The sequence below is a fragment of the Muntiacus reevesi genome, chromosome 3 (assembly GCF_963930625.1).
Source record: "Muntiacus reevesi chromosome 3, mMunRee1.1, whole genome shotgun sequence".
NCBI lineage: Eukaryota > Metazoa > Chordata > Mammalia > Artiodactyla > Cervidae > Muntiacus > Muntiacus reevesi.
Genome location: NC_089251.1, coordinates 131,637,410 through 131,649,703, shown reverse-complemented (window position 1 = coordinate 131,649,703; position 12,294 = coordinate 131,637,410). Strand labels below are relative to the sequence as shown.

At 45.9% G+C, this 12,294-nt stretch overlaps 1 protein-coding gene across 1 annotated transcript; it reads right to left on the bottom strand.

The window, feature by feature from the left end:
• Window positions 1-8,868: 8,868 nt before the first annotated feature.
• On the bottom strand, window positions 8,869-9,258 carry TNP1 (transition protein 1). The gene is made up of 2 exons (XM_065927663.1): window positions 9,120-9,258; window positions 8,869-8,897 (listed from the first exon to the last, which is right to left on the bottom strand). Exons 1-2 carry the CDS (start codon window positions 9,256-9,258, stop codon window positions 8,869-8,871), a joined length of 168 nt encoding a protein of 55 aa, XP_065783735.1.
• Between the last annotated feature and the right edge of the window lie 3,036 nt (window positions 9,259-12,294).

Genomic DNA, 12,294 nt, shown 5'->3' with positions numbered 1-12,294 from the left:
GTTGTGGAGCACAGACTCTAGGGCACTCGGGCTTCAGGAGCTGGGGCATGTGGACTCATTATTTGTGGTTTCCGGGCCCTAGAGCACAGGTCAGTAGTTGAGGCACATGGGCTTAGCTGCGGCGCTGCATGTGGGCTCTTCCGGGATCAGGGATTGAACCCGGGTCTCCTGCACTGGCAGGTGGATTCTTACCACTGAGCCTCCAGGGAAGCCCGTCACATTCTTTTTTTGTTCCTGTTAAGTCTTTGAATCCAAATATGTATGTTATAGTGAGAACACATCTCAGTTCGAATTAGCCATATCTGGAGTGCTCAGTAGCTTCATGTGGCCGGTAGCTCCTATAGTAAACAGCCTAGACCCAAACCCTGGGGAGCTTCTCTCTGCTGAGCCAGCCAGAACATATTTTGCTTCCTGGATGTCTGGAGTGGAAGGAGGGTAAGAGGGAAGTCATTCTCCCTGGGCTCCAGGCAGGGGACGAGAGTCCTCCTGAGGCCAGGGCCGCCTCCTTGCATCCCAAATTGGCATCATTGTACTCTTTCATGGAGATCACAGTTTCCCTCTGGACCTTTCCCTAGAATCCACAACTCCCAGGCATGTTTATTTCTCCTGAGCCATGAGTATAAAATGTGCACACCAGAGAATGCGCCTGGTCATCCCCGTTGCGGCAACCCTGCATATGGCTCTGTGACTCTGTCCTTGCCCTCCCTTTTGCTGTTAATTCTTTCAATGTGATGAAAATATTCTATGTGGGGAAAAAATGGGGTGGCGAGTGATGCCAATTTATGGTTCTGGCAGTGAAAGTAAAATGTATGTGATGGGTTCAAAGCAAATTCTTCATACTAACATGGCAATTTTACAGGAAAAATTGCATCACATAAGGGTGTTCACACATTTCAGGATTCAAGAGAGTGGCTGTTGTGTGTGTAGGATGCTGAATTTTCACCCTGTGAATGAGTCTTCTGGAACTGCCAGAATCACAGGGAAGTTGTTTCCTGCCTTCTATAGTGGACACTGCTGTGCCTGACTGCTTGGCATACCTCTTTCTTTCTTTGGTAACAGTCCCTCAATTTTCCTTCTAGGATCACCCCTATCCCACTGTAACACGAGCTTGACCATCATTTTCTCTCTTCTGACATGCTGACTTTTTAGTGCAGTGATGTAAGGATGGAAAACAATTGGAGCCATTTCAATGCATAACAGGTGCCTTTGAGTTGTGCCTCCTTCCAGCATGGCTCTCATCTTGGGGTCTACTTGTCCAGTTTTTCCTTTTATTCTCTGAGCAATTTCACAGACTTCCAATAGATTCCATTTCCCTCTCTTTCAAGTTGGCTGGTATCTGTTTCTGTTGTTGGTTGCCAAATGTACACCTTGAGTCACAAGTGGGCTGTAATCTGGCCCAGGATCTGCAGCTAAGGGGAGCAAACAGAAAAGGAAAAGGGGAGAGGAGAGATTGAGTGGTCAGACCAGAGATTCTGATTCGAGCCTCCAGGGATGGCAATGGTGGGATCACTGTTCACAGAGCATTTTCTCACCTCTTACTTCTTTCTTTTCATACCCTGGGCAAGTACAGTCCCCATGTTCTGAAGTGGTGTAGACTAGCTGTGGTTCAGAGGGGCAGAGAAAGCCCTCTATTCATGTCTTATGATGCTGCTGCCTTCTATCCCTAAAAGAGAAATCAGAGAGATGGGCACTGTTGGCTACATTTCTTTAATCTAGTCCTTTAGAATCTGAGGACTTTCTCTTTTCTCTTTTTTTAAAAGATTGTAAGGCATCTTCAAACAACCCAATCAAAAAGTGGGCAGAAGACCTAAACAAACATATCTCAAAGGAGACATACAGATGGCCCATAAACACATGAAAAGGTGCTCAATTTTGCTCATTAATAGAGAAATGCAAATAGAAGCTACAGTGGGATCACCTCACACCAGTCAGAATGGCCATCATAAAAAAAAATCTACAAACAATAAATGCTGGAAAGGATATGGAGAGAAGGGAACCCTCTAGCATTGTTGATAGGAATGTAAGTTGATACGGCCACTATGGAAGGCAATATGGAGATTCCTTTAGAATGTAGGAATAAAACCACCATATGAACCAACAATTCCACTATTGGGCATATACCCTGAGAAAAACACAACTGAAAGAGACATGTACCCCAGTGTTCATTTCAGCACTATTTACAATAGCTAGGACATGAAAGCACGTAGATGTCCACTGACAGATAAATAGATAAAGAAGTTGTGGTACGTGTATACAAAGGAATATTACTTAGTCATAAAAAGGAGCATATCTGAATCATTTCTAATGAGTTGGATGAACCTAGAGCCTATTATACAGGGTGAAGTAAGTCAAAAAGAGAAAAACAAATATTGTGTATTAATGCATGTATATGGAATCTAGAAAGATGGCACTGATGAACCTATTTGCAGGGCAGAAACGGAAACACAGAAGAGAACAGGCTTATGGACATGGATGGGTGGGGGAGGAAGGAGAGGGTGAGACTAATGAAGAGAGTAGATGGAAGCATACATTACCAAATGCAAAATTTCGATAGCCAGGAGGAATTTGAGGAATTTGCTAGATGACTCAGGTAGCTTGGTACTCCATGACAATGTAGAGGGGTGGGATGGGGTGGGATGTGGGAGGGAGGGAGGTTCAAGAAGGAGGGGACATATGTATACCTATGGTTGATTCACACTGATGTATCACAGAAACCAACAAATATTGTAAAGCAATTATCCTTCAATTAAAAATAAGGAATTAAAAAGAAAAAAGAATTGCAAGACATCTTAGAGAGAACTCCAGAGAGGGACAATGAATTACTGTGGAAGCTTGGGCAGAGCTGACCTGGATCTGCTCTTTGAGCTTCTTAATGGAAGGTTCTAGATCTCTTCATTACTCTCAGTGTGGTCCCTGAACCATCAGTGTCAGAGCCACCTCGGAGCATCTTAGAAATGCAGAATTTCAGGCCCATTCTGGACCAACTGAATTGGAATCTGCATTTCATCAGATTGATTCCAGGTGTTTCTGTGCATGTGGAAGTTTCAGAAGCATTTCATATCCCTCATGTGATGTTGTTCTTCCGTGTTCCTGAAGGAAACAGGAAGTTGATAAATCCAGGTCCAGTTTCTAGTCCCTCTGAGATGCTCTCCCTCTTTCAGAGCTCCTATGGTTTCCCTTGTGGCTCAGCTGGTAAAGAATCCACATGCAATGCAGGAGACCCTGGTTTGATTCCTGGGTCTGGAAGATCTGCTGGAGAAGGGATAGGCTACCCACTCTAGTGTTCTTGGGTTTCCCTTGTATCTCAGCTGGTAGAGAATTTGCCTGCAATGTGGGAGACCTGGGTTCAATCCCTGGGTTGGGAAGATCCCCTGGAGAAGGGAAAGGCTACCACTCGAGTATTCTGGCCTGGAGAATTACATGGACTGTATAGTCCACGGAGTCACAAAGAGTCAGACACGACTGAGTGACTTCCACTTTTGGGAATGGTCCTTGCAAATTGTGAAATACAAGCTCTTTATATGTCTTTTCGATAAAAACCACCTGCATGTTAGACCTAAGACTTTATAGCTGGTTAATTACAGAGATACTTGCTTGCTGCTAATGGAAAAAATAAACATGATCCTAATCAGTGAGTTTATTAATCCATCCTCAGTCCCTTTCATTGACATCCTTGCTCAGATTTTATTTTTCACAACATATTGTATTAGGAGTTGGATTCATTGATTTGTTTCACAAGAAACAAGGCCTGGTGTATCCTGATGGGATCCTTCTGCCCCTCACTTGGGGGTGACTTGGCTCCTGCTCCCAGGAGTTCACAGTCTCATTGGAGAGATAAGATCATCCTCAACACCTTTATTTTATGAGAGAACAAAATAAGCCACAGGGAGATGTAACACTTCCTGATCTCAAGGCCTGACGTGTGCAAAGGGATGGGAGAGATTGGAGGCTCTAGGTCATGATGGGAATCCAGAACTCTCTGGGGAGCGAGGGGTACTTGGGAATCAACAGGTGTGCTATCCGGAGACTAAGGCAGGAAGCAGGGTCATGAGTTGGGCCAGATGACACAAAGATGTTTAAAAGGCCAGTAGGAAGGGAGAGAGGTGTGGGTGGCCAACTCAATTCAAGGTCTATAGCTTACAGTATTTTATATTCTGACAAGCCCCCTGTATGGTTAATATTATGTCTGATGTTTTATAAATGAGGAAGATGCAAAATCTACCTAAGATCACCTGGCTGGTAGAATTATTGCCCATCTGCTTTAGCCTACCCACAAGCTGCCCAGAGAGGCCTGGGCAGGCTTGGTCCCTGAGGTCAGGCTTAATTCCAGCAATGGTAAAGCTGGGCCTGAGGAAGAGATGAGATGGCCCCAGCAGCAGGAGCAGACGGGTGCAAAGGCTTGAAATAAGGCAGGATTGAGAGCTGGATCAAGATCACAATGTGGGAGGAGTTAGAGCTGACGGAACCCAGACTTGTCAGGGTTCAGTCCTGAACCTTCCCCCAGGGCTGTGCTTCGTGGAGAGAATTGTCACTTGAGCACTTCCGGGACCCTGAGCTGAGGGCAGGTATGGCTGCTGGGCTCAAGTCAGGGAGAAGCCTCACGCTGGGACTGAGGGGTGGCTGGAGAGGGAGGGCAGCTTGGGGGCCCAGAAGTGAAGACAGGTTCTCTTGAAGTTCAACAACCAGCTTCCTCACACATCAGCCTGTGAGGTGGACAGGCCTGGTGACCAGGACCTGGTACTCCTAGAGGTTTGGTTCTTCCCCTGGGAGGGCCTGGTGCATGAAGGCTCAGATTGCAGAGCCAGGCTGTGCCGTCCTCTGGCTGACCCTGACAGCTGAGCCCCAGGCCTTGTTGTCTGACTTGCAGCGACTACCCCGGGGCGCGCAGAGTCCCCTTCCAGCTGCAGCTGCTGGGCCTTCATTTCCTCACACGGCCCTGAGCAGTTCTCCAGAACTTCCTGTTTGCCTGCGGTGCACAGGCCCAGCCGGCCCCAGCCGGGGTGATCTGGCCAGGCCCGAGGAGAGAGGTGGGAGTCAGCCCCGTTCTCCCCTAGCTCCTCTGGGCTCTCTCCACCCACACATACATTCTCAGGGACCACTCCCACAAGACCCCGACACCAGTGGAGCCGAGGTCCCGAATCCAAGTTAGCTCACCAGAAGGTCAAGGTGACCCACAGGGCTTGTGGTCAAAATCTTTAATTTTTTTAATTTTTGACTTTGCAGAAAGGCCGCGTTAAGTGATGACCTAAGGACATGGCGTTCCAGAGAAAACTGGAGAGAGGAACAAATTCCCGTCGGTGAGGGAGATGGAGAAAAAGCACACAGGGTGTGAGGTCTCGGAGTGTCACACGCCCCCTGTGCCCGTCCCCTCTGGGCGCCTGCCTCGTGGGGGCTGGGCCAGCAGGAGCTGTCAACAGGCAGCCAGAATGAACGTTCCTGGAGGGCAGCGACTAAGTCAACACCAGAGCTGGCAAACGTCCAGCCTGTGGGCCTGGAAAATGTTCTTGCTGCAAAACAGAGTTTTCCGGGTGACTGCCAATCCTTCCACACCTGTCTAAGAGGGCAAAGACAAGTCACCAGGCAAGGGTCTAGCTGCCCTAACCAGCCTCGAGCTGTTGAGTTCTGCCTGCCTGTCCTAATCACCAGTTAACATTGTCTTAGAACATTTTGTGTCGGAATAATACTGTCTTGCCAATGACATGAACACATAACTTTAAAAAAAAAAAATTTTTTTTTAAATCTATTTTTTGGCTAGGCTGGTCTTCGTTGTTGCTTGCAGGCTTTCTCTAGTGGTGGCAAGTGGGGACTACTCTCTACTTGGGGGGCATGGACATTGCACTGTGGTGGCTTCTCTTGTTGTGAACTCTAGAGCTGAACTCATGAACTCAGGAGCTGTGAACTCATGGACTCTATCTAGAGCACTCGAGCTTCAGGCTTCAGTAGTTGCGGCTCACGGGCTCAGTAGTTGAGGTGCGTGGGTCTTGTTGCCCCACAGCATGTGGAATCTTCCCAGGCCAGGGGTCAAACCTGTGTCCCCTGCATTGGCAGGCAGATTCTTAACCACTGAACCACCAGGGAAATCCTGAACACATGCTTTTGAGTCGAGGGTGCAGGACACCTGAGCAACGTGGTTTGAGGTCTCTCTACTGGTCACTTCTGAAGGGCCTTTGTGACAGGAAATGAGAGAAGGCAGATGGGATGTTAAGGTGACAGGCTATTAGAAGTCTAATGAAGAGATTTTGCATCCCAGGCTGTGCCAGCTGTCATCATTGGTTTTTCAGAGCTATTCTTCAGCATCCTCTGCCCCTGGATGGCCTGCATCATGTGGGGTCCTTAACCTGCTGCCTTTTGGTTGAGAAAGAGAAACATTAGGGTACCACTGAGATGAGCAGTGGCTGTGCCCCTCCCCAGTACTGTCTTTACCCAGAGGTCCATCTGCCACCCCCTTGACCAAATACACAGCTTTGAATCTCACAGGGCTCCTGCAACACTGCTCCATCCCTTTGCCTCTGCAGAGCCATCATTGCTAGGCTCTAGAGGTCTTGTCTCTGTGAATCCTCTTCATTTGAGTGAAGTCTCTTCATCTGAGTTCCTTCCAGGATCTGCTTTCCTGAAGGGATCCTGATGGACCTGGGAATAATATTTCATGGTTAACATGGGAAACAATATTCCTGTATAAGAAATAATACGTTTCTTGAGGGAAGCACATTTCACACTGCTTTGTTGTTCTATTGACTCTTCCCTAGGTTGTCTTTGCACAGCTTGGAAATCAGAAAGATGGCAGAGAAAAGGCAAAGAGGGGAGCACGGAGCGAGGGCTGAGCTGTGCATGAAAGCATTTGAAGGCTTCCAGGACACAGTCTGAGCAGGGAGTGGCATGGGCAAAAGGTGGAGAGAAGAAGGTGGGAAGGCATGCAGGTTATCGGAGAGCCAGCGGAAGAGACAAAGATGTGCGGTCCTGACGGTGTTGCATGAGGTCCCACAAACAGCCTCCTGACTTGAGGGTCTGCCTCGGCACAGAGGAATTCCTGGCCTGAGGTCACTCTTTCCTGAGCAGCCTGCTGGGCAGGCGGGGATATAAAGGCTTCGCTATTTCGGCCCCATGTGGGAATTCTAACTGGCTGCACTCCCTGATGGCTGATGAATGAGAAGAATTTATTGCCAGAGCAGCAAAAGCTTGACATTAAAATAACTGGATTTTGTGTGTTTGCAAGGAGCTTTTGGCGTTCTTTACATGGAGGCAGAGGAGCTCCCAAAGGACTCAAGAGAATGTGAGAACTGCTCAATTCTGATTAGGGATTTCAGTTGAGCTTTGTGGGGTCATGCTGTGGACAAACATCTATTTGGGAATCATCTGAGTCTGAGTCTGGTTCGAAAAATCGGGACAAAGGAATATTTAAGAGGTAAAACTGTAGAAGAGGAGGGTTGTGAAGGGAGTATTTTTTCTATTCCCTCTTTACAAAAATGGAAACTGAAAACATTTGGAGGGAAACACAAGTTTAATGAGTTTTGAAGAGTCTGGGTGCCTGATGCTGACTTAGCTCAGGAGCAGTGTGAACATTCTCTAGGGCTAGGAGGAAAGGCAGGGCAACCTGGAGCATCTTTACCCTTGTTCTGACCTAGGTTTCTCTCATCCTTTCCTGCTACACTGCTAGAATCTGACCCACAGGTGCAGTACTTATTCCCATCCCCACATCCCAGTACCTACACCTCCATGTGGCTCTAAGTCAATGGTCTCATTGAAAATGTGTGGAGCTCTGCAGAAAAAGAGGCTCTCTCTTCTCTTCTTTGTCCCCTGGCCTGGTCCCTCATCTCACAGCACCCCGCCCCTCGCTCCGATCCACGTAGGAAACTTCATGAATGAACTCATGCTCCTCTCATTCCTTCCGGCTTATGTCCTCTCCTGGTTGCTTCCCCAGAATCCAAGTGGGTGGCTTGGTTCTGTGGGTGGCTTGGTTTAATGAGTCTCAGTTCCTCTCTGTGCTGCCCTGGTACTGCCTCAGAAGCAACAGGAAGCACTCATTAAGAAAAATATTGCCCCCTCCTGAGCAGTGGATGCTGAGAGGAGGTGTCAGATCCCTGGCCGGAGATGAACCCAAAGTCAAGGTAAAGTGAGGGTGACAGTGAAGGACAGTTCTTCCTTTCGAGTAAGGTCCACTCAGACTGAGTTTCATTTATGACATCAGAGTCACACCATCTGTCTTGAATTTAATCTTCCTTGCCATACTACCTCCGATCTTGTCCATTTAAAACCCAACCTAGCCCATCTCAGACCCACGTTGTCCTCTGCCTAGAATGTGTCCCCATCTTTAAACACCTGCTGATCATGCCCACACAATCAGATTAGGGAGAAAGTTTATCTCATGGTTTGAATTTAGGAGATCATGGTTTTAAGCCTCTTGACAAAACCAGCTTGCCACCTTTGGCTCATAACTGGCTCTCTGATGGGGAGGAAGACAGTACATTGAGACCACGAAGACCTATATATGGTGATGGTGCATGGTCAGAGTGCACACAGATGAGAGAGTTGTTAAATACAAATTACACTGATATCATCCAAACCACATTTAATCGTTTCATAGGTTTCATACCTGCTAATTCTTCCCCCTAAGCCTGCCCAGATCAGGAACCTATTTTCCAACCGAAAGATCAAATGACACTGAAATTCAGCTTTCAAAATTTTTATTGAGATGTTGGGGAGAAACAGCCAACATATACATTCCTCATTTCGTCATGATTGGTCTTTTATCCACATGATAAGTTCTTTTCTGGCTTTCGTCTAACTTCAGGTCTCCTTGGCAGTCCCCCTTCTGTTCCGTTGCTGCCTGGTGTCGTTCGAAGTCCACCAGGGCAGAGCCCGCTGGTGGAGTCACACATGGCAGCGGAAATTGCGATTGGCTGTAGGGAAAGGACAAGTATGCAACAGGAACACCAGTTAGAACATTCACTGAAGATTCATGAACCCCATTCATCCTCTTCCTGCCCAGATGGGAACCTAGTTGAGAACGAAATTCTCAGGCTGAGGTTTCAGGGTCCTATGAGAGCTAACTCCAAGAAGAAAGGCCCTCAGGGCAACAATGTCCCCCTGTTTGACTGCTCTCCCACTCGTCCCTCACTCACCATCATCACACCGTTTTCTACTCTTCAGGCTGCTCTTCCGGTATTTTCTTTTGCTGCCACCTCTCTTGACTCCCTTGTGAGGAGTTCTGTTCTTGCCCCTCCTCATGCCCTGACTCTTTAATTTGCGGCTGGTCGACATTGTACTTTCTGCCAAGATGAGGGGCTTTGCAGGACTCAGGGGCCAGAGTCTGGGTATTTAAGGCCTTACCCATTATGACTGTGAAGAGGGCGGGGCTTAGCAGATGGCAGGGCTCCATTGTGACGTCACTAGGCTTTGTTACACTTAGGTAATATATGTGAAATTAGGTGATCTCGCTAATGCAGCTCAAGGTTAACCTCAATATTGTAGTCTTTTTTTTTTTAATGATAAATGAGGTTTTCCAGATAGGTGTACTTAAATTCCAGCCCTGTGTTGGGCACCTGGAGAGTACAAGAGGCGTTAAAAGAGCTATCTCCTGCCTGTAGGAAATTTAATAGTTGGTGTGCATATGCATCATATTTAAGTCTCTCTTATGGCGTTGGGAAATGACAAATGTTTGTCTGTAAGGACTTGACTCTAGGAAATCCAATTCAATATGACTAAAACATAAATATTCTTTCTCTTTCATCTAAATCAAATTTTCTCAACCTGAGCACTGCTGACACTGTGGGCTAAATATGTGGGACTATCATTACTAAAAAACAAAATTTCACTGAGTAAATTTGAAGATCTAAATAGCTTTATTGAATGATTCATGAATCAGGCAGCATCTCATCTGGGGGACAGAGAGACACTCCTCAAGGGCTCCACCACATGGAAGGCTTTTATAGTAGGGAGAGCTGGACAAGGAAAGGAAGTCATCAGTAAGGAAATAATGAGGGTTCATTGGAGAAAAGTAAAAGTTCAGGTGATGAAGGCTTCTCACTGGCTAAGCTGAGGCCTTTTCATTGGCTGGGCTTGTTGCTGGGCGATGGAAGTCTGCCATCCTCCTGCGGGGGTAGTAGAGTAGTTGCACTTCCTGATGGGGTTAGTACCTGATGTCTTCCTGTTGAGGTCAGTAACTAACATCTTCCTTTTGGGGGTATTTGACCTAAGTGATAGGGTGTGAGAGCTCCCTCTATGGGTCCTTTCAACTCCAATCTTAGTTGAGGTTTTCTTTTACTAATTTTCACAATGTCTTGTGTGCTGTAGAACCTTTGGCGGCATTCCCAGCCTGTACCAATTAGATGCCAGTAGAGACCCTATAGCTGTGACAACCAAAAATATTTCCAAATATTCCCTGGGGGAGAGGGCCAAAAATCACTGCTGATTGAGAACCATTGACTCAACCATTAAACAAAATTCAATGCACAAATATGTGCATGGGCAGCAATGGAGAAACAGACATAGAGAACAGACTTATGGACATGGAGAGAGGGGAGGAGAGGGTGAGATGTATGGAAAGAGTAACATGGAAGCTTACATGACCATGTGTAAATAGATAGCCAACAGGAATTTGCTGTCTGGCTCAGGAAACTCAAACAGGAGCTCTGTATCAACCTAGAGGGGCGGGATGGGGAGGGAGATGGGAGGGAGGTTCAAAAGGGAGGGGATATATGTGTACCTATGGCTGATTCATGTCGAAGTTTGACAGAAAACAACAAAACTCTGTAAAGCAATTATCCTTCAATAAAAAAATAATTAAAAAAAGAAAAAACATTCAATGCACAAATATTTATTGATCATATTGTATGTGCAAGCACTTAGGTGCTGTGAAAATAGTAGTGGGTAAAAACAGACCTAGACTCTGTGTTCACGGAACTTTCAGCCTAGTGGGAGAGAAAGCTATTCATCAGACATCTATACTAATCAGGGAATAATGGCTTCTCAATATGGTGCAAACTGAGGTTGGAGACAGGGCCAGATACCAGACAAGCTCAAGTACTTTGGGAAGCCATGGAAAAATGTTTAAGAGGATGATGTGATAAGATTAGATTGGGGGATGGATTGACGGGGAAGTGAATAAAAGGAAGGGCTATTACCAATAGTGGGAATTCAGAACAGAAATATTTGAAAATGAAAAGCTATTTTAAGCCTGGCCCAGTGAGTATTGATTAGGATGTAATGTGACTTGGAGACAAAGACTTGGTGATGGATTGGGTTTGGTTAGTGAGAGCAGAGTGTCAAAGGTGTGGATTTTTTTTCTTCTATGTGTTGCAGCTATCTAGATGTTAGAGTTACACACTGGGGTAAAGGCTAAGCAAGAAGGCAGTGATGATCATGATTTTGGTCTGAGACGTTTTGGGTTTGAGGTGTCTTTGAGAGTTCCAGATAGAGATACTGAATGATTGTTGGGTATATGGGTCTGGAGCTCAGAGTATCCCTAAATTGCCTGATAATGGACTCATCATTCAACCTTTTCTTTTTTCTCCTTTACACTTTATATTAAAAAACTCTCAGTAGAGCTTGATAACCATACATTCTGTCCCTCCTTCTCTCTCCCTTGTTATCAGCTTCATTTAAGAATCAAGCACTTTGCTTGTAGGAGGTTATTAGCAAATGCTGATCGAATGGAAGATAAAATAAAGTTCAAGGACCACCCTTTGTATTTCTTTTTTTTTTTTAAACTTTTTTTTTTTTTTCATTGGGTTTTGTCATACATTGATGTGAATCAGCCATAGAGTTACACGAATTCCCCATCCCGGTCTCCCATCCCACCTCCCTCTCCACTCCACCCTTTGTATTTCTAATGTCTGTAGATAAGATGGCAAATAATCTTTTAAAACACAGCTTCCTTGAACAGCCATTATAAGTGATAACTTCCACTTTTGCTGTTTCTAGACAGTTCTCTCTAGAGACCTTCTGTTGGACACTTCTATTCACTCAAAGGAGTGAATAGAGCTCTATGAAACAGGCTGTTACCTTGCCTCCTTGTATCTTGGGAACCTTTCTGTCTACTCCAGCTTAGCTGATCTTCCTACAAACAAGCTCCATGAAAGCAGGAATCTGAAAATTATGTTCAATGCTATATATTTCCAGGGCATTGAATAGTCCAGCCACAGCATAGGAACCCAATAAGGATTTGTGGAATCTTGGCTGAATCAAAGTCTTATTTTCCTGACTGTCTGATCCCCCCTTCCCTCCCCATTTTGTCCCATGTTCTCCAAGGAAGACTTCCCTGACTCCAAATTTTCATTGTCTTTTGAAATCTGTTCC